This window comes from Zeus faber (assembly GCF_960531495.2).
Source record: "Zeus faber genome assembly, chromosome: 5".
Taxonomy (NCBI): domain Eukaryota; kingdom Metazoa; phylum Chordata; class Actinopteri; order Zeiformes; family Zeidae; genus Zeus; species Zeus faber.
This window is the reverse complement of record NC_137192.1, coordinates 27,969,344-27,991,913: the sequence shown is the minus strand read 5'-3', so window position 1 is coordinate 27,991,913 and position 22,570 is coordinate 27,969,344. Positions and strand designations below refer to the sequence as shown.

General features: G+C 45.1%; 1 protein-coding gene across 5 annotated transcripts; it reads right to left on the bottom strand.

Annotated features, from left to right (window-relative positions):
- Nucleotides 1–981: 981 nt before the first annotated feature.
- Nucleotides 982–9,198, bottom strand: ubap1 (ubiquitin associated protein 1). Of its 5 annotated transcripts, none has more exons than XM_080001524.1 (8): nucleotides 8,987–9,198; nucleotides 6,989–7,061; nucleotides 6,218–6,266; nucleotides 5,559–5,683; nucleotides 4,491–5,339; nucleotides 4,211–4,369; nucleotides 3,597–3,698; nucleotides 982–2,577 (listed from the first exon to the last, which is right to left on the bottom strand). In XM_080001524.1, exons 3-8 carry the CDS (start codon nucleotides 6,255–6,257, stop codon nucleotides 2,437–2,439), a joined length of 1,416 nt encoding a protein of 471 aa, XP_079857650.1. In that variant the 5' UTR covers nucleotides 6,258–6,266; nucleotides 6,989–7,061; nucleotides 8,987–9,198; the 3' UTR covers nucleotides 982–2,436. The 5 variants fall into 5 exon arrangements, with proteins under 5 accessions (XP_079857650.1, XP_079857648.1, XP_079857649.1 ...); XM_080001522.1 differs by having other exon boundaries at nucleotides 9,061–9,198; XM_080001523.1 differs by lacking the exon at nucleotides 6,989–7,061.
- Nucleotides 9,199–22,570: the final 13,372 nt, after the last annotated feature.

Here is a 22,570-nt window from a genome sequence, read left to right as displayed (position 1 = left end):
TCCCGTGTCATATATTCAGTACGAACACGGGCTGAGTTATTCACGCCGTTGAAATTTAATCATGCGTCATTTCCAAACGTCTCAGGACAGTGAATGGTTCTCAGATCAGGTTTCAGGAACTTGAAGAACGTGACCGCTTATGACCAGAGTGGGGTGTAGTAGGAGATACCGTATAAATGCTGCATACCACCTCTAACACACCCAACAAAACTGCCTGCATTCCTCAGATGTATGGCGTCCAACCACAGCAGAGGGATTACTACAGTTACATCTCAATGCATTGTTTTCATCACAATGATTAGTGTTTTACTGTTAAGTTCAGGGGAGGCAAGGCATGGATTAAGGCAGTGTTTCTCAAATGAGGGTATTCATACCGAGGGGTATTTCAAAAAAAAAAACCCAAAAAAACAAAAACAACAAAAAAAACATTATAACACACACACACAAAAATGGTTTATATATATATATATATATATATATATATAAAACACATATTATGCACATAAAGTACATCATTTGTTAATTTTATTTATTTTTTCCTTCTCCCAATGACAGTGATGGGGGAACTCAGCTGAAAAAAGATCTTAGATCGTACACTACCAAAAGAAAAGTTTGAGAACCACTGGATTAAGGCCGACAATGGAGGTCAGCTCTCCATCATTTGAATGCAGCGCACTTACATCGACTGACCGACGTTGAGGGTTGTCTCACGGGTACACGCTGAGATCACTTAAGAAAAACAAATTATTTTGTTATCAGGAAATGTTTATCACCTTTTGGTCAAGAAGCTGAGGAACAGCCCTCAGTTGGTTTAACCAGCGCGCGACGAGCACTAGTGAACTACAGCGACTGCAGATTTCTTGCAATCTCTGTCAGCACCAAGCAATTCCCGACCATCGGAGCCACCAAACGGCGGCCTGAGAATGAGGGGCGGGGTGCGAGGTCAAGGACAGCAACATCAAAAACCACAAACCAATTGCGGAAAGTTTGACTTTTAAATTGTAATAATAAATGGAAGGCAAAGAAACTCCAGTCAACATGGATAATCAGTTCACATCATATGTGAGAAAATAACTTTAAGAAACATGGATCAGAATGTGGACGCGACAAATAACTAAAAATCATTGTCAGGTTAGATGAGATGGCGCGAAAACAAACAACGGGATAAAACTGCAACCTCTCCGCCCCGCGTCCTCTTCTTGTGGGTTTCCTGCTCTCTGTCTAAACGAGGCTTGCACCACATGCACTGAGGCTGAAGAGTGCCGTCAACAGTCACACAAGATGAAATGTTTTCTATTGCACTGTCGTGTGGCAGCACACCAACCCACACCTCACAAATTTGACGTTTTCTCCGGACTCTTTACAGTCGACAGAAACCCATGACAATCAAAAGCTCCAACTTTATAATTCTGTATTTTCACGCCTTATACAGATTTGAACTTTTCTTTTTTTTTTTTTTTCTTTTTACCCAAAGTGTCAGTGTACTATTTTTAAATAAGTAAATAATCTATAAAATGTGTGCGCCTGTGCAGAATATGACCCACCAGTGCCTGAAAAGGTATGCGTTGGGACATACTAATATTTTCTGCAGAGGAAGTATCATCACGGCCCCAGTTTTACTCTGTCAATGTTTTCCAGTGCAGGTTGCTCACTGGGAGAGCGATAGCAGTTATACGTTTAGATTTGTGGTTCCTTTATGGATCTGTTATGCAGTTCCTAAAACAGAAAGCAAAAAAATCGCTCAGAATGATCTGTGTGTGTGTTTGTGTGGGTGGGGAGGGGGGTCAAGACAGAGAGAATACAGCCAGGTTCCAGGCGCCAAAACAGAGAGGGCACATCTTGGGAGTCGGTTCTCTGTCTGGTGACGGTGGTGTTCTGTGAATTTTAGAGTACGTTTGAGGCTCCTCAGGCACCCCTCCCCCCAAACCGCTCCCCCCGGATCCCCTCCGCCCTGTAGGTACGGGATCCGCACCGAGCGGTGGAAGATGGCAGTTGAGTTCACTCGGGAGAGTCACCGTCCGAAACCCGTTCTCCCGTCGTTTCAACTGGCCCCCGGGTTCCTCCTGGCGGCGTCCCCGCGGTTCCGCCCCGCAGTCAGCCGTACCTCTGAAAGTGCAGGCTGAACGGGACAAAACTTAAGAAGCTTCTGAGAGTCTCCAATTCAAATTGTCCCACAACCCATTCCTAGTATGTGAGCAGTACCAACTGTGGAAACCAGTCCCATCCTTCTTAGAAAATAAGTCCAACACCGTCAACTATTCTTACTCTATCGCCTCCTCCGCTATAGGCACACAGTATTTTAGAAATTAAGCACAGAGAGGGAAGCGCAGCCGTGTCCCAAGCGTCCACAGGCGAGACGGGGGCCGGGCCTGGTGTGACAGGGCGGGGCAGAAGGCGAGGGGGGCTGAGCAGGGGAAGGGAGGCGGGGGCACGGGCTCAGCTGGCGGTGGCACGGGCCATCAGGTCCTCCAGAGCCTTGTCCTGGTCGTTGTTGTGGACCAGCAGCACCTCCTTGATGGCGTCCCGCTCAAAGCCCATCTCGCCAAACCTCGACATCAGCTCGAGGAACTGCAAGGCCTGGAAAGTGACGCTTGTCGCATGAATTCATCCCAAAAAGTGCCCCCCCCCCCCCCCCCCCTTAGAGTGCCCCTCTTAGACTGTATTTACTGATATCAAAACATTCTTATATTCTTTACCAACGGTAGAAGTCCACCAGAAGCGTTTGCGCAGCGCGCCGTGAGTGCACACTCCCTAAATGCACTGCTGCGACTCCACCCGGCACCTCAGCCCGCCGGGTCCGCGCGGCAATCCTCTATTTTTGCGCGAGAAGTTTTATTTTTATTTTTTTTCTCCTTTCTCAACTGCGTGCAGCTACGCGACCCTTCTCTACAGAAACATGAGATAAAACTACGTAGAAATGTTTTTGTAAACGGGCCCACCCCAGGTTGTTATTTTCTGACCGGCCGCCCCAGCCCGGCAGCCGGCAATAAAACCAGCTTCTGCTTTACACGGCGGTTGCATCTGCGTCTCCTTCGTGGTGTCTGTGTAGTCGACTCCGACCCCGCGTCACCGTATTATCAAACTGTGTGTTAAAAAAAACAAACGTTTAAATCGCTGTTGATTTTCAATACTCCTCCTCTTTCTACAACAATATCGACACGTCGGGGGACGCTTCACCATGTGGCCGGTGGAAAACCACGCTGCACCCATACTCTGCGCCGACACGTCTGGTGGACTTCTACCGTAAAAAGTAGTAAACAGGAAGGCCTACTTCAGACTTAAAAGTAATGATTAAAACGGTTTCGAGTGCATTTATCAGCACCGATGATATGAACACCTTTACCTGATTTACAGACTTACTTAGGCATGCAAACATCTGAAGTCAAAAAAATAAATAAAAAACATCTGATGGACAAACTTTATAGAATAACCCAATGCATGTAAATGCTTCAATGGAATCATTGCACTACCCTGATTTTCAGTAATCAAGTAAACACACTCTTTTGAGGGCTAAAAACTGAACTGGTTTGAATTTGTGTGATAATTTCTTAAGCCATAGCTGCCCACACATTTTTGGAACAAAAAACAAAACGCACCTTTTCCTCTGAACACTGGTACATCTCCAGACACTCTTCAACAGCACTGGCATCAAAGCCCCGCTCGCACAGACGTCCATGAACAAACAAATAATCCAGCACCTGGGGTACAGAATGGGTTCAGGTTTTTTGTGTGTCAGGATGATAAAATTATCAATACATTTACAAAAATAACATTGTTTCATAACGAATATTATGAATTATAACGATATAATATTATGAATTTCTAAGATCATTTAAAGTAATACGAAAATAATGTGCACACAAATGTAGACCGAAGCTGCCATTTTAAAACAGCCTGTTGCGTTCATTGATTTGATATGCTTCCTTGAGCCCAAGTTTTGTAAAAAACGGCGTTTTTGTGGGGGATTTTTTTTAACCACAATTTGTCACTCCGAAACCAGCTGTCATTGCGATCCCGGTATTTATTATAGTTTCAAAGAAATGCGATATTTTGGGGATTTGTTTTATTACTGCTCTGTTCACATTTACAAAAGAGAAAGAAAAAAACAAAAAACAACAAAAAAAACCATCTTTAATTTTAAGCACGGCCACAACACGGGCAATAGGATTCATTGCTTTTCCGCCTTTGATGGATAGAGTGGGGATCCGACCTGCTCCACGTTCTGCCCTTGTCTCTGCATGGCCCGCAGGACTCCCTCGTAGGAGTAGCCCATGCCCACGATGGTTTCCACACACTGGCGCTCACTAGGACTCAGACTGAGCAGAGCCCCTCCGCACGGCAGCCCGCCCATCCCAGCCGCAGAGTTCGCCTGAGGTTAAAAAGTAAAAATGTTAAACCATTTAATTGGTATGTTCTGATATTGATTGTCTTGGGGTTAGTTAGTGATAATAAAACATTTCATCAGCACACATGTACAGAATATGAGGTACCTGTTTTGGTGCTCCGTTCCTTGAATGGCTTGGTGGGTCTGGTGCAACGATGACGTGGGTGTTGGGGATCGCTGGCGGGCTGCAGTTAGCTAGGTTCTGCTGGGAAGCGGGGACCGGCAGCGGGCTGTACCCTGGCGGGGGATCATTGTCTCCGTGGTCCGACAGCTTGGGGAAGGTGAGAGAGCGGATGTTACAAGGCCGATCCTCTGAATCCAGCCCAGCTCTCCCTGGCCCCCGCACTCTATCAATGTCCAGCAAGGAAACAAGCCCGTTGGGTTTATGAGCGAAGCCCACTTTGGCCGGGGGGCCGGCGGTCAAAGGCTGGCCGATGCTCGGTGGGGAGGGGCTGCCACCGCGTGAACCTGGCTGTAGGTGGGCGGGCTCCGGTGGGGATACGGAGGAGGAAGGCTGGGGCTGGGGCTGGGGCTGTGGCTGGCTCTGGAGGATGCTGCGGAGTTCCTCCTTATCGTCCAATGTCTTGAGCTCCAGCTTGTCAAAAGGGTCCTCCTCCCGCTCAAAGTCAGCCAGGTTAAGACTATGCAGTGGGGTGCTGGGCTGCGTCTTCCTGGGGCCCAGGCTGGGGGCTGGGAGGGGGGTTAGGATGGCATTATGGCTCAATCCCGCTAGAACGGGGTTGAGTGCCGGGGGTGGAGGGTCGTGGTCCTCTGCCGTTGGCACGGGCCGCTTTCCTCCCCCGCCGTCGACCTCCTGCGCTTGGTTGGAGCGCTCCCTGCTCTCCGCCTCCTGTTTGGCCGCCACAGCTGCCTCCTCTGCTCTGGCCTCGGCTGCCCGGGCCTCCGCCAACTCTACTCCCCATCGCACACTCCTCCTCTCGAGGGAGAAGTCGTACTGCAGACGCCACGGGGAGGGAAAACAAAACAATCAAAGAGAGAGGGTACAATTGAGGAAATTGTCAAACTTATTTAAGATGAAACATAACCAGACCTTATTCATACTCAAACAGAATGTTTTTCTGGGATTCTTATATTATTTTATTATCTACATGTTAATATGTCAATATTTGAGTAACTGTCCGCCAAACCATTAACATCCATTGGTCACACAAACCTGCATGTCCGCAAGTATGGAGCCACAGTCTGGCAGGCAGAAGCCAACAGGCAGCCCCACCTTGGCAGGGCAGCGGAACTTGTCATTGATTTTGAAGGGAACGTCATCAAGGTAGCTGATGGGTCCTAAACGCAAAACAAAAGATGCCGATAAAAAAATGGCTAAAAATGGCACCCCCAAAACTACAACCAAACATCCTTTTTTTTTTTTTTTAATATTTTGGATATGAATGTCATTCTATTGAGACATTGACCAAAAACAACACAGCCAAACTGCATTTTTGAGTTATAAGATAAAAATGATTACTTTGTACTTTAGTTTTTGAGTGGCTTATAAAAAGGCTTTGCTGATGAAGACTGACGTTAAACGGAGTGATGCTAAGATACCAAAAGAATCTGCTAACGGATGCAATGTAGAGTACTAGAGTATTAATGTGGACTGGAGAATCCCTATAACTAGGCATTAAATAGGCAGAGTGATGGTGCCACCCCAAGAATTTCAATGGCCTTGTGGGGCTCCTACTACATTGAAACTATTCTAGGTGCACCACTGATTTCAACAATAAAGCATTTAAATCAGGAAAAACAAAGCAAATAAGTGAATAATTAATAATGAATGAACAGCTGTGAAATTAAAATGGAATTAAAAAGACTATTCACCATTGTTGTAGTTTTCCGATCCAGACTTCCTCGCAGCCATTTAGAGACTCTGAAAAGATAGAAGGAATGAAAAAGAAACACTTAGGATCAAACAAGTGAAACTACCAGTTCCCGTACATCCACAAAAAACACAAGATAAAACCAGATGAATAATAAAAGTATCCCAAAGCATCCTATGATTATATATCAGGGTCTCCTAAATCCCGTCTCTGATAGATAGCAATCCTCACTTATCTGCAGCAGATCATTTTTCACACAGTTTCCCTTTCATTTTGTCTGACTAGTGCATGCCCGCTCAAAATTTAAGACTTTCTAATGCAATGCATGCCCGTTCAAAATGTATCAGACATTTAAGACGTTTGAATGGCACAAGTTAACAAAACGTCACTGATTCAGTGCTTCAAAGCATTAACGGCATTGAGCATGCCCGTTCAAAATGATGGAAGATGAAACTGCCGGTTAAAGTCCCACACCGGGGAAAGACACGCATGCCAGTTCAAAGCGTAAAACTTTAAGACATTATAATGGCACCACAAAATGCCGTCGATTTAGTCCTGTGTTCCACGTTGGAAGATGAAACGGCCGGTTAAAGTCATGCACCGGGGAAAGACACTCTTTTTGACTCAAGTTGCAGAGCCCTGAAGCCCCGCCCCCTGTTGGCTTGTTCGCTGTTTATTCAAAGTTTATTAATATCACACATGTCGTGTGTCAAAATTGCACCAAGACCACCATGAACGGTTGTCGAAATAATCGAAGGACATGCGTACATACAGATTCCTTTGTTTCCTCGTCAATCACTGCCCCCCAGCGATCATCAATTGGAATTTAGCACGATCACCCAAGCCTAGATAGGACATCAATTATTATTTATATATATATATTTTTTTTTAATCAGCACTTTAAACGGGTTGATTGCATGTGAGGCGTTCACTGAAGTCAGCTTATATAGATTCATCATCATGAAATGGTTGACCCAAGCAGTCTAAATCAAAGCTCGGGCCTTATTAATGCACCGTATTTTAGTCAGCGAGTCCATTATACATTTAGTCCAAATGTAGAGGAATTTTATCAAATTTGTACAGGGGAACTGTACAACCTGTACTTTGGATAAATGTTATTTTTTTTTAATGCCATTAGAACTGTTCATTCCACTGATTTCCCTGTGAAGTTGGTCAAGCCCCGTCACAATGAACAGTATTACCAACACAGAGAAGCTACTGTTCATGTTCAAGACCGTGCCTCAGTCTGCTGTTACTGTGAAGGCCCAAAGCTTCGGCTGGGACTGATTTGTTTAACCTTAGATTACTTATTGATCATTCAGAAATACAACTTGTGTTTATTTACCATAGCAGGGTTTGCTACCAAACAAATATGGTGTACAGTTAACTCAGTATAACATTTCAAGTAGCGATGGAAAAATACCACTTCCTAGCCGACCCACTATCCTGATCCAATCGATTACTCTCACTGATTAACAGACTTGGATCATGGGGTTGGGGTCAATAAAGCAAAGTGATTGACATGTGATCCCTGTTTCTTCATTAAAAATATCCGACATGTCTATGTTTAAAAAAACAAAAGCAGGACATTGAAATGTTTATCTTTGATACCTGCCATGGCCTGGGAATTTTGTGTATTGGGACTTCGGTACTTCTTGCAGGCAAATGTTTGCACAACTACTGCACATTTTTACTGCACATATCCGTATATACAAAAAGCCTATCCCAGATACATAACTCTATTCCCTTTACTTCTATTTTGTTCCCCTACTCTGTATTACCTTTTTGAGTCATGTTTTATTTTATTTATATTATTCTATTCACTAACTGCATTACGTTTTAGGAATCAGTTAGTTTCAATTAGTTGCTCGGTAGTTATTAGGTTAGCTATTATGTTCGGTTAAGAAACCATTGTGCATAATCTCCGGGTGCGTTGCAAAGACATTTCACCGCATATACTGTATGTACGAACGTGTGTGTATGTATGTGACAAGTAAACCTCGTGAATCTTGGAGAGAAAAAAAAAAAATCCTCAACCTTGGGTGTAAGACAGAAAACCCAACAGCTGCCAAAGAACAACATGATTGTTGCTTGAAAACGATGAGTAAATTGTGGACCATTAAATAACACGATGACTTGTTATCAGTGATATCGCAAGCTGCGCTTTTTATCGTGCCAGTGATCTAATCATTGCGGTCTTTACTGCCTGGCTCGACCTGAGTCGGACAGGGGGACGTTCAAAAAAAAACCCCTAATCTTTCGGAATGCTGTAGATATTATATTGCTTATAAGCATTTTGTTCTCCACCCTGGTACACACAGTATGTGCACATCGGCACCATTTCCTACTTTTGACAGTGGGAATCGTTTACGCCGTTTTTCTATTTCTTGCTTTATAGGTTTATTGTACGCTGGCATTTTTTGTTGTTGTTTTGTTTTCAGTTTCGCTGCGTGTCGTCAGCGTTTTAGTCGCAATACTTCCATCGTTGATGGCTTGTGTTGACGTGACGCTGCCGTGAAAACCGGGTTTGAAGAACGCCTGTCCCTAGATGGACTGTATGTTGACTTGGTATATTTTTCATGGATTTGACTGAGCTTAGTGAGCGCTCATCAACAAGTTCAATAATGTTATCGCTAATAAGCAACAAGCTAAACAGGAAGTCTAGGCTACGGGCTCTGATTACCGATCATGTGATATGAATCCACAGTTAAGTTAGTTTAAAGGGGGTTAAGCTAGCTGCCAGCTTGCTGGCCTGTCGGTACTAGTTCACCTGTGTCTCAACGCCGCCGCCGCCGCCGCCCCTGTAAAAACGATCCGGCGGCATAAAACAAAAGGCTCGCGTACCGGTATCTCCTCCGTCCCGTATTCCCGAATTCCAAAATGGCAACTTCTTCCGAGGACGGCTCTCTCCAAATCGCTCGCCGAACCGCTTTTATTTATATCGCAGCCTCTTTCCTGCTTCACCGTGGGCCGCCATCTTGGTTCGTCAGCCCTTCCCCTCTCAGCGGTCCGTCGGTCGTGACGTCACCCTCTCATTTTAGTGACGACACAACCGGTTTATGGACGAGTTGGTTGAACGTAACAACTTTTTTTTTTTTTACAAGTACTGTATTTTCATTGTGGTCATTTTCACAGATTGGGTAAACGTATATTAAACGTTGTAGCAGATGTGTGTATTTGTTGGTATTTGTATTATTTGTTGCATTCACGTGCATCTGTGTCAGAGCGACGCTGCGTTCGAGGTTCAACTCGGAACTCGGTCATTCCGGGTTTTCGGTCTCTGCTTGGAAGCCGCACGGCTCCGCTGCGTGGAACGCGGACCGGAGCCCACGCGTCTGGTTTGGCGTCCGCGTGAATACGCCACGTGTGTTGGTCTCAAGAGAAAACAGAAAAAGAAAAGAAAACGTTGAACACCGCGTTAACACGGCCCCTTTGAACGACTTGGGGCGTTCCCCTCACACGGACAAGGCCGTTTGAAGGCAAAGCCTTCACTGTGCACAGCCATTGCAAGGGAGAAAACAATTCCCCTCTCGACCTTCCTCGGTAATAGTATTGGTTGAATTGGGCTTAAGAAATAACATAGATTCACGGTGACATTAACGTTCGCATTTTTGGAGGCTGCTGGTTACTTATTGAGAAAGAATGTAGCTTGCACACAATAACACACACCCGACATGTTGATTTAATGTGGTGTGTGTTCGCCTACTTGACCACTAGATGGTAGTGCTAGAGGACAAATGGCACCTGTTGAATTTGGAGTCGATTGGGGTGAAAAGAAAGAACTCTGTGTTCTGCAACAAGGCTTTTATTTTTGATGCAAACTGGTTGAGGTCCTTCCTGATTAATGGCGATTAAGCTGATTGCCGTGGGGAAGGGGGGTTCAGATACGTAAAATAAAAATAAAAGTAACCTGACGTAAGTACACCCCCACAGGAGGTGGGGGTGGATGTATTCAAATGTAAAATGCATGGGTTTAAGTTTTGTTCTGACCAGCACGAAATAAAAGCAGGATACAGCTTCAGCTTTTTCTCTGAATGGTCTATTAAATCCAAGGTTGGGTGAGAATAGGGATATATATTCATACCCTCAGTATGAATTTCATTCATAGATGCAATTTAACTGGATATAATAGCAACATTTGTGCGCCTCTTCACCCATCAGCCAGTGCGGTAAACATTTCCCTGGTAACAGCGAGCGGCACCGATCAGAGACGTCGCTGTTACACTTAGGATTATGGGTCGTGTATTCTCCATGACGTCACAAACAAAACATGTTTTTCTTAAAACAAGGTTGATATCGTACCGACTTGTAGCATCGACAGGAGCAAAAACAAATTATTATATACATTATTTCTTCAATGTTTCAAACATTACCGTCAACACGAATGCTAGAAACTACAAAAACTACAATTCTGCGCCATTGTTTTAATGTATCTTCATGTAATTGCCTCATGGGTAAAGTAGTTGTATTATTAAAAACCTAAAAATGAAACAAATTTATGGTTGAAAAAAGACATGCTTGTGTTACTTGGGGTTACTTTGGTCGGGGAATATACTGCGCTGTCAGAATTTACCGCAACAGTTGTCCAAAAACACACGTCCAAAATAGTTGACCTTATTTTGGTAGCTCCTTTAATAACTGAGATAGAGACCTTAACATGTGACCTCTGGTCTGGGCTTCATTTCCACAAATCATCTTCAGGCTAAAAATTATCTTAGTCCATGGAGTTAATATCCATCCGAATATCAGTTACACGTTTGTGTAAACTGAACGCTATTACGTTTTTCTAATTTAACTTGTTCCAGAATGGATTAAAAAAAAAAGCTTATTTTCAACGGTCAGAACAGGATGGAAGAAAAGGTATGAGACGAGAGGCATCATTCCATTACTTTTTTTATATTATTGAGCAAAAACCGGTACAAAATCAAAGTTTGTGTCTGCCTAACATTAGTTTCACGAAAGAAAATTCAGTCAAACCCAATTTGGACTAAAGGCTCTTCCAGAGTAACTGCCTCATTAAAATTAATATAAAGGACAGAGCACGGGGGAGCATTGCAGCTGTGTGCATCTACGGGACTAAACTTGTGCTGAAACATGTTTATGAAGACAATTGTACCTGCTGAGTGTTCGTTGCAGAGGAGCGCTGCGGGAACGTCCCGAGTGGAGACGGGAGGACCCGCAGGGCGCGGCCGCGCAGCGACCACGGCATCGCCCCAGGAGACGTGTGAGGGAACAGCTCTTATGGCTACTATGGAACAATGGAATTGTATGAGATATTTTGTTTATATTTATTCCACTAAAAAAAGAAGAACAACAACATTATTTAAACAGTAATGATTTAAAGTGACTGGACTCAATTAACATCCTCTAAAACAAATGACACAATTATAATGAAAGAAAGGCCCTTAATGGAAAAAAAAAAAAAAAAAGGGGCGATACATCCCTGTCAATATCTAGAACACATGCATTTGTCCCACCGCAAGACCCAACAATGCCTCGGACAGGGGAGGGTCTTTTTTTCTTCAGCACTGGGGCTTTCTCTACTCCTAAAATATGAATTATAAGCTCATATGACTGCGGAATCTTTTGTGGTAAAAACGTAACTTCCCCAAACAACAAGAGGACAGAAGAGTGAATCCTGCCTGTGTGTGGACTCAGCGGGGACCATATTAAATGAGAAAAGTTGATCTACAGCAGAAAAAAATATTTGAATGCAATACAGAATGCCTGAGAGCCTCACCGCTTTATATTCCGTTATATTTTCAATTGAAATCTGGTGTTTTCCTTTGCATAGATAAAGAGATTTCCACCACAAATCGGTGCGTAAAAATTCACCAGAATGCAGGAAACGACTGCCACGGCATGATTGTGTTCAGCAAGGTGGAGAAAGGGCCTCAAATAGGTTTTGCCTGGGGCCTCCAAATCACCAAGACTGCCCCTGGCCACACGGGAATAGAGCAGAATATTTCCGAATTCCCTGGTCGGAAATTTCGACAGGAACGCCCCCTGAAGTCGGACACTCGACTCGGAAAGTCGGAGGCCCCTCACCAACCCCGACCTCAAAATCCAAGATGGTTGCTCTGCGCATCAGCAGTAAGTGAAAGCTGCAGTAACGGCTGTGATTTAAACGATGTTTGGATTTTTTTAGTCTATTTGGACGTCAGCGTGCGCATGTCCGTGGACCCCCAGAGGGGCCCTCCATTCCCCACTCCCACATTTGTTCTGTAGTTGTCTGCATTCCGAAAGAGCAAGCACAACGGTGGAGGAGCCCATCTTGGTTTTTCCGACTTGTTGCGCCGGAAGTCCCGCTCCTACCCCTGACCCTAACATCTCACTCCTCATTGGCTGACCCTAACCAATCAGAGGCAGAGTAGGGGGGCGGGACACTTCAAGATCAGTCCGAAATGAACCGGCAGGTGAGGCGGCAGCCTGTGGCCGGCAGATTCCAGCAGCTGCTTAATCGTCACAACTCCGCCCAAAACAAAGGCGAGACAACGGCCTAAATTGGCGCCGAAAATTCGAAAGTTCCATCTCCGTTCAAATTAGATGTATCCTCATTGTGTCCCCGTTTGTAGGAATCACGAGCTAACCTACATTTGAAGGATGGGAAGGATGCGTAGCTAGCTAGTTGAGACTTAAAAAGCTAATTCCATAAGTGGTCATTTCAGCTTGCGTAGCTCAGGTTAGCAAGCTAAATTTTTTCTACTTCTGGCGTTACATTAAAATAAAATTAAAAAATAACGATTAAAACTGAAAACTGGATTGTGTGTTTTGAAAGTGATTAACAATGTTTACAGGCTGTGATGTTGAAAGAGGGACGAGGAAGAAAGGGACAAGCTCTATTACTGTTCCACTGCAGCTTGTCAATAACTAACAGCAATGAGACAAGTTATTTACATTCTGTCGATATCATTTCTCTTGGTGTGGAGTGCCTCGGTGCCGAGCAACCGTTGTCTCCCAACATAGCAACCAGGACGTTCCATGGAAAATAATTTCACATCTGCCGCCTTGGGTGATTATCTGTGACTTCATGTTGTGCTTATTTTTCATAAAGACTTGTGGTGTCCGGGAGACATCAGGAGCCCCGGAGGACCGGACCAGCCGGACAGCGGCCCACCACCTGTTCTTCCAAATGGCCGAATTGCACTGTTTGCACCGAGGGGATTGGGCTGGACGGGGGCGAAGACAAGATCGCTTAAAGCTTCTGTTGAACAACAAACGCAACAGGGACGACGAATTTTGTCAAACGCCTCTGGACCTTGTGGAGGAGGAGGAACAAAACGGGTTGGAGATGGAGGAGGTGGAGAAGGAGGAATGGAACGGGTTGGAAGAGGAGGAGGAGGAGGAGGAAGAGGAGAAGGAGGAGGAGGAGGAACGAAACGGGTTGGAGGAGGAGGAGGAGGAGGAGGAGGAAAGAAATGGGTTGGAGGAGGAGGAGAAGGTGGAGGAACGAAACGGGTTGACGGAGGAGGAGGTGGAGGAGGAGGAACAAAAACGGGTTGGAGGAGGAGGAGGAGGAGAGTAGACAAATTGGAGGAGGAGGAACGAAAGGGGTTAGAGGAGGAGGAGGAGGTGGAGGAGGAGGAACGAAACGGGTTGGAGGAGGAGGAGGTGGAGGAGGAGGAACGAAACGGGTTGGAGGAGGAGGAGGAGGAGGAGAGGAGACAAATTGAAGGAGGAGGTAGGAGAAGGCTCTTTGTTTGGTATCCATACTGTGACAGACTGTCTGTTGGCTCTTTGGCAACTTACCCAATGTCACTGCTCGTTACCCAGGGTCCTTCCAAACGGTAAAGAGCCTCCAATGGATCCATCGATTAAATAGTAAAAAAGAATAAAAAAAAACGACAGGCATTGGTTTTAGGGTTTGCTCTGCATGGCCAGAAAGATGGCGCTTTTGACAGTCAAAAGGCCAAAAGGCTTTTTAGTCCAATGTGCCCCCCATTTTCCATAAAAGAGTGGCTGGAGCTCCAAAGTACGCACGTCTTTTACTCTTTAGGACTTTCTTGTCGTCTCTTCCCGAGCACCTTCTCCGAGAGACCTGGACCCCGCGTCCTGCACACGGTAAAACACAGCTTTTGGGACGGTGGTCATCATTTCGTCCGTTCATTTCCCCGTGTCGTTATAAGGCAGGAAAATGATCCATTTTGCTGCTGCACCTTTAGTGTCAGTGTACATGTTCTGCTTGGATCCTGCTCTCCTCTGAACGCCTGTACTGGGGATGGATTCAGGGCATAACGGTATCATTCATGCTTCTCAGCCCGTTATCAATACCTTGTGTGATTTCAGGACATGTTTACAGATCAGGCTGACGAACAAGCAGCTGAGAGAGGGAGGGTAGGCTCTCCGCCGCCAGCAGGACAGAGAGTATCAACGTTTGCTGCTGACGGATTAAAGCGTCAGAGAGTGCAGACATATTCATGTGGCCGGGTCACGTTCCACTAAAAAAAGCTGTTGTTTTGCAGTGGGGATTCCCTTTTAAGTGGATTCTCCTTCCAGTTGTTCTGATTGATTAGTTGAATAGCACTTGTATCTAAGTTTCTTATGACATCAGGAGAGAAGACGAGGGCACATCCAGGAGCACGAGCAGAGAAAAGTACAGGCCGGTCAGTCATGTATTGCCCTGTAAAAACCCAAATCATATATTGACATTTATCACATAAAAGACAACATTCATTTGTTTATAGGTCACAAATACCAGGAAGGAAATGATCAATTCCATACCAGAGCCCAAAAATGTGGTGGCTTTTCAAGTGAAATATCCTGATGGTGGCTTAGAAAGGAGGAGCTTCCTACCTAGTCAAACTTAGGAAGTATAATTATTATACAACTCTTTTGAGAGAATTCACACACTTTGATTGACAGGCGTCAATGACACTTACTGGAGGTGATTTATGACAAGAAGGTGTTGGGGGGTCAGGCTGGGGTTGTATTTGATGTACGAGGGTTTAGGGTGTTTGTTATCTGTTTGAAGACATTTAAGTTATTTATATTAAAGAGGGTTAGGTTAGAACACAGTGTGTGTGAATACGATCGTGTGTGTGTGTGTGTGTGTGTGTATGCGTGTGTTTTGTGCAGATCACAGGAAAATGTGTGTGTGTGTATTTCATGTTTCTTGTGTGTGTGTGGATGTGTGTGTGTGTGTGTGTGTGTGTGGTATATGTTTTAGTGTGTGTGTGTGTGTGTGTGTGTGTATGTTTTTGTGCAGATCACAGGAAATTGTGTGTGTGTGTGTGTGTGTGTGTCTGTGTCTGTGTGTGTGTGTATTTCATGTTTTGTGTGTGTGTGTGTGTGTGTGTGTGTGTGTGTAAAAGTGCTTTTAAGTTTTCAACATGAACTGCGACGGGTGCTATTCGTGTCGGTTGGTCTTTGAGGAATCAAATGGTTCTGGAGCTGAGAATGAATATGCTGTGGATGGAGCATCGGAGAGACCAAAACGTGGAGGGAAGACCTGTTTAAAAGAAGACCTGTGTAAATGAAGACCTGTTTTACCGTTATAGGACAAATATGATCTTTGATCGGGCAGCTGTGGAGTTCTGTTATTCAATGCAATCATAGTTTGAAGAAAATAGTCAGAATATGAAATGAATATAGTTAATGTACATTATCCAGTACTATTAGTCTTATGTCTTGTAATAATGTGTTCTGTCTGACTGATGTTTCAACCCTCCTGTTATATAGATCTGATCAGTGGATCTGCTCATCACTGCTGGTGATGAAGCTACAGGATCTGGACATGATGAAGACAGCTCGTTGGACATGGAAGGGTCTCTATTCAGCCCTGCTAGTGCTGGTCGTGGTTAAGAGGTGTGGTCAAAGGCTGCGATCCACGAATGCCACCTTCGTGACCGGGGGGGACGAGGGACGGCTGCAGCTCGAGGAGAACACTGAAACGTTAAATCGAATGAACTGTTGCGTGGACAGTAAGGAGGGATCCCTACTGACGGGTCGCTTATCTGGAGAAGCTCTCAAGATTACCAGGGCTACCATCAGGTGTTGTATTAGAGCTGTAGTTAAAGACCAGATGCTTTGTTGAGGACATCCAGGACATGGTGCACGCGTATAACCCCACGCGACATAGATACAGTGAGAATCTCCAAGCATCGTGGTATTTTTCAAAAATGAATGAACACTTTCACACACACAGATGAGTATTTCACAATCACAGAATGTGTTTGAACTTGAACTTGAACTTGAACTATACCCAGGAATCCTGTTGTTTATAAACTAAAAGATTGTGCGGGTGAAGCACATTCTACGACAAATAAATGCAGAAGTGCATACCCTGAACGGTTCAACTCATAGGGATTGTAAAGAAACATAAGGAATATGTAAAATAGTTTTTACCATTCAGTATCTCTCCCGGGGGTGAATGGTTGTGTCAGCAATGGATGGGGGTGACTTTTGTTCTGACGTTGCCTCGTAATACTTGTCTATTTATCCAAAACACCGAAATATGGAATTATCGGACAAAATAAGCAAACCACTAAATCTCAAGCAGCTATATAAAGTCAGATGAATCAAGCTACAATATCCACACATATGGAAATGTTTTCCAATGGCGGATGGTATAATAAGTGAAGATTTCAACACGTATCAGCAAGAGGATCAGTATAATGCTGACATACGGAGGCTATGATACCATACCCCAGAGTTTCATTCCCTGGTGGTACACCACAGTGGAGTTGGAGACGTTTCTGTTGAATACAACACCATCAGGAGTGGCATAGCGATATCTGGTGATCCAAACATCAGTGTGACAATGACTGGCAAGCTGGCTTATATTTTGGGGTTCTTATACATGGGCTTTTTTGAAGAGCGATTCATTCATAATCAACATCCATTCAAATCTAATATATTATGTTGGAAGAGATATCTGGATGACTGTATTTGTATGTTCAGCGGCAACATTGAGGAACTACAGTCATTCTGTCACCCCTAAATTATTGTTCTATACAGTTACAATTCACTATGGATTTAGCTTCTCACCGGATGGGTTTTCTAGACTTGTGCATTATACGTGGCAATAAAATGTTGTCCACAGATCGAAACAAGAAGCCTACAGCTCATAATACTCTGCTTATAGCTGAGTCTTGTCATCCTCTGCCAAAGGTCTTCCATATTCGGTGGAATCAAGATCATTTTTTGTAGACAAGATGATTTTGACAGAAATGTGGTTACTTTACAGAAGAACTTTCTTTCAAGGGGTTATAAAGAAAAACAAATTGATTCTGCTATTCCAAAAAAAATCCAGAATAGACCTCATTCAAGTTTATTTGAAAGGAAAAGAAAAAACAAAGACAATCTCTATAGTTTTTTATCACACAATATACATAACAAGCTGGAGATTAAAAACATTTTACATAAACACTGGCATATTACAATCAGACCCTACCCTTGGTATCATTAAGGACAATCCCTTGACTGTGTTTAAGAAAGGAAAAAACTTGAGGAACCATCTAGTCGAATCAGACCTGCCTACACAGTCCACAGTCTGTGGTAATTGTAACCAATGCAACTATACCTACTACTGCCCTTCTTTCAGACATCCACATACAGGAAATCCCATTCCTATTAAGGGGCTAATTACTTGTCACACTAAAGCTGTTATATTTCTAATTACCTGTCCTTGTGGTAAATCTTATGTGGGGGAAAAAAGAATTAAAAACACGTATTTCAGAATACCATAGTACTATCCATTGTGGTAACAAAAAAATCTCCCCTTGCAGCCCACTTTCTGGAGAACCACCCGATAGCCTCATTCAGGCTTACAGGTATTGAAAAAGTCACCCTCCCAAGAAGAGGTGGTAATCTGGATATCCCCTTTCTTAAATGAGAGGCTTTCTGGATCCAGCATTTTAAGACCCTTTCTCCCCAAGGGTTAAATGTTGTTTACATTTTTTGCATCCTGAGGTAGCGTGATTAGGGCCTATCGTTAATATTTATTGTGTAGTTTAGTTGAGCGTCGCAATTTTTTTATGAAATCTGGAAAATTATATTACATATTATAATTATTATATATATATTTATTATAAAATAAAAAAATAAAAAAATCACCGTGACCACACCAACGTCACTTAGCCATGAGCTTTATTGCAGTTCCGAGTTCACTGATTCATCATAGTTCGGCTTCCTATGGGGTCGTCTCGCCTTGGGCCCGAAAGATTATCATGGATCCCCACGTACTGTTGGTCCAGAACGCTGAGATGCAACTAAGGTTTTTCGGCTGGGGTTCTTCAGGAGTGTGACGTGTGGTAAGTTGGTGGTTTGTCGGTGGCGTCAGAGAATCCGGTGTGCTCCCGAACCCGGGATTGGTGGTTTGTCCAAAAACACCTTGATTACTGGGGTTGCGTGGCCACACAAGGCCAGGAGAAGGAATTCTTGACACCAGGGTTCGTCAGCCAGGTTTGACAGAAGGTTCAGTGTGAGGGCTACTCAGCACCGGAGGGGGTAGGACGCGGAGAGGTTTTCAAGGTATAAACGTGTACCTGAGGACAAGAACAAAGAAAAGGGAAGACAGCATGGCAACGCACAAAGTAAAGTAAAGCACCTAGGTTATAAAGTGTTTGCAAGAGAGAGCGGGCGAGAAGCTGCCCAGCTTGTTTATACTTCCTGAAGAGGGCGCAACCGTAACCTCCTTCGACGGCCATTGGTTCATCGGGGAGGAGGAGCATTCCCTTTTCTGCGTGGGCAATTTAAAATCCTCTCTATTCTGTTTTGTGTTCTTACAACTGTCTCGTTCAACCACTTAATACCATTATGACATTTGTGTTTGTCAAATAAATCTCGAAATAAAAGAAGGCAAAATTGCACACGTAAATAAATCTTTGGAACGCAAGAAGGTAGAATCGCACGCAACAAAACAACAAATCTTGAAATAAAAGAGAAGAACGGTTACGCAATAGAATTCCGGGCTTGGAATAACACCATTGGTGGCCGCTAAGGGGGCACCCAAGCTCTGTAAATAAGACAGGTTGATCCTATTTCATCTCCACACTTCTACTTTTGTAATTTCTGGACCTTCAAAGTCGATAATAGTATTGTTCTTCACAAAATCACTGAAAGGGGAAACACAGAAAACACAAAGTTCAGGTTATGTGAATCTCCTGTGACAAATGGCCTGCAGTCACTGAACCAGTCATTTGCTGAGTTCCGTGTGGTTTCAGGGGGAGGGTTCAGAAGACAAAGACCAGAGATGACTGTGTCTGCTCTTTTCGTCTTTGGGTGACATCTCAAGATTCAAGAGGTTTATTCGTCACATACATATACATACTTTCATACATATATGCATCTTCTTCTTTCGTATATCATCAGATGGCCAACTCAGTGTCATATAGCCACGCCCTCGTCTCCAGTCCTAGGTGAAAAAGGCCAGCTTCTGAGGGTGGGCTGTATAGGGGGCAGCTGGTGATTATGTGCTCGGCAGTCTGTTCAGGTTCGCCACACTCGCATGACGCACTGTCGGATAGGCCCCACTTCTTTAGAGAGGACTTGAAGCGCCCGACGCCAGTACGCAGGCGGTTCAGCGTGGTCCATAGGTGGCGTGGCATGTCTTCTCCTTTTACACCTCCTCCTGGGTCCCGGATGTATCGTTGGATGCGGGAGGGCGCAGCTGACTCCCACGATTGTCTCCAGGATGCTGCCAGCCAGGCGTCCTTGGACAAGTCGTCAGGGATCGACTGTAGCATCTCTTGTGCTGCCTTGTTGTAGGGATGGCGAGACTTGAGCCTGCATGGTGGTGCCGGTGTTGTTGTGGCTTTGTGTAGGATGTGCCAGTCGTTCTACTGGGCTTTCCTTGCCAGGGCGAGGGTAGCTGCTTCCCGTCGGAGACTGGGTGGGGCGATACCAGCTAGGACAGGCAGGTAGGACACAGGGGTGGGTTTCAGACAACCAGTTACTATCCGGAGGGCGCTGTTGATGACAGTATCCACCTTGTTCGCATGTGGACTTCTGCTCCAGGCAGGGGCACAGTATTCCGCTACGGGTAGGACCAGGGCTTGCGTGGATATGCGTAGGGTCTGGGGGGAAGCTCCCCAAGTCGAGCCTGCAAGGCGGCGGATGAGCGAGACCCTTGCGGTTGTCTTGGCCTTCACTTCATCCAGGTGCTGCTTGTAGGACAGCGTCCGGTCCAAGCATACGCCGAGGTACTTGGGGGCTTGCTGGAACTCCAGGCGGATGTTGCCAACATGCACGTCCAGTTCCCTTCTTGCCTCCCGGTTGTAGAGGTGGTAAGCTGCAGACACTGTTTTGCCCATGCTGAGCTGAAGGTGCCACTTCTGGAGGTAGTCTGCCAGGATGCCCATGTCTCGGTTGAGGCCTTCTTCCATAGTGTTCCATGTTGGGCATCGAAGCATGATGGCCAGGTCGTCCACATAGCCGTACTTCTTGGATGTTGTGTCTGGCAGGTCGTGAATATAGATGTTAAATAACATTGGTGAGAGGACAGAGCCTTGCGGGACACCGTTCTTCAGCCTTCTGAGCCTGCTGGTCTGGCCATCGCTGGTTTGTAGGATGAAGCTATGGTTAGATAGCATCTCCATAATAAATCTCACCATGTGCCGGTCCGGGATTGTTCTCAACAGTTTCAGGTGTAGTCCACGGTGCCACACGGTGTCATAAGCGGCTGTCAGGTCCAGGAATACTACTCCAGCTTTCTCATTATCTTGGAAGCTGTCCTCGATGTCCTGGGTGAGTAGCGTTACCTGGTCCACCTTTGACCTGCCTCTGCGGAAGCCGGCTTGTTCCGGTGGGAGTTGAGGGTCCACCACTGGCTCAATGCGGCTGTGGATCAGCCTCTCCAGAATCTTGTACGGGACACAGAGCAGGGATATGGGCCTGTAGGACTTCGGGTCTTCGGCGGGTTTGTTCGGCTTTGGCAAGGCTATGATGGAAGCACGGCGCCAGGTCTTCGGGAGCTTGGACCTCCGGAAGCATGATGAGAAGAATGTGCGTAGCCATTGAGATGTTCTTTCACTTTGGTGCATAACAAACTCTGGGTGGATATTGTCTCGACCTGGTGATTTGCCCAGCTTCAGTTTTTTAATTGCTGCCTTTAGCTCGGCTGCTGTGAAGTCTCCTGAGAGATTAGCATCAGCGCTGGCTGCTCTGGAGAGGGATGATACCTCACACGATGTCAGTCGTGCGAAGTTTTTGTCCGCATCAGGGAAGCGACCATTTTTCAGGAGCTGGGAAGCAATAGCATCTGCAGTCACTGGACACCTACGAGGTGTTGTTTTTCTCCCTGAGAGCAAGTTGATGGTCTGCCACGCCTTCCGGCTGGAGTGGGTGAAGTCGATGGATTCCGCTACTTCCGTCCACCTAGCCCTTCGGGTGTCATCCAGCTTCTGCAGTAGGGTTGTTGCTGTTGCGTCCATTTCTTCCCTGGTGATCGCCTGCTGGTGTTGGCGCAACAGGCAGCTGCACTCCTCATCCCAGCCCGGGTTTAGTTTTTATTGACACATATATGCAGTGTAATGTCAATGCAACGCCACCTGGTAATTGGCTTGATCTGTGAAGCCTGTGGTCTTTACTGTTCTTGTGGTGTCAACAGAGTTTAAGTACAGCAGACGGTCCCTCGCTACACTAGGCTATGGAAATAAACACAGCAGGCAAAACAACAGGCTAATGTTAAGTAAAGGACAACAAGAACACGCAGGCTATGAGATTCAGACTAGCCACTTTATCATATCCTAATTGCCTACGATGGTTTTAACAAATCTAAAGCACAGCTTGGATAGACAACATGGCCTGCTAGCTAGCTAATGTTACATATCTACACCACATATCTCGCCATTAGAAAGCTACAACATAGTAAGCGATTATAACATTAAAACAGAGTTATCCATTACAGCATAAAGCGAGTGATTTATCTCACTTTTCCAAAGCTGCTCAGACTGTTTCCTCATTGTCCGATGTTGCTCGTACCATCCCTAAATGTGCGGTTGCAATTTGAAAGGAAGTTCTGCAGCGCCATCACAAAGTTTCTTCTGCTTCTTACCGTCTCCTGATGAAAGTGTATTGGCTTCTTCTAAACCACAACTCTGACTTACGTTTCATACATGTAATTTCCCTTACGGTATACAATATGTATGTGACCGCAGCGTGCCTGTAACATGCCCATAGACGCCCACATCAGTAATTTATGCACAACATGCTTCCTTGCGTGTTGATCGACATCATTTATGCAATCCTCCTCCTGAATATGTATGACCGCCTTGATTCAAGGTCCCTCATTGGCCATAACCAGAAAATGCATGTTTACGCATTGTTTTGTGTTGTGCCAACACCACCAAACTCTATGTGTTAACATGACAAAACTCTACGCGTAAACATGACCAAACTCTACGTGGTAACACAC

What these genes read in the sequence shown, in the direction of transcription:
- ubap1 (XM_080001524.1), bottom strand. Translation starts at nt 6,257, where the DNA reads ATGGCTGCGAGGAAGTCTGGATCGGAAAACTACAACAATG. An exon ending in ATCGGAAAACTACAACAATG is followed by an intron (nt 5,684 to 6,217) that starts GTGAATAGTCTT and finishes TTTTGCGTTTAG; the next exon opens with GACCCATCAGCTACCTTGAT. An exon ending in ACCAGTGTTCAGAGGAAAAG is followed by an intron (nt 2,578 to 3,596) that starts GTGCGTTTTGTT and finishes GTCACTTTCCAG; the next exon opens with GCCTTGCAGTTCCTCGAGCT.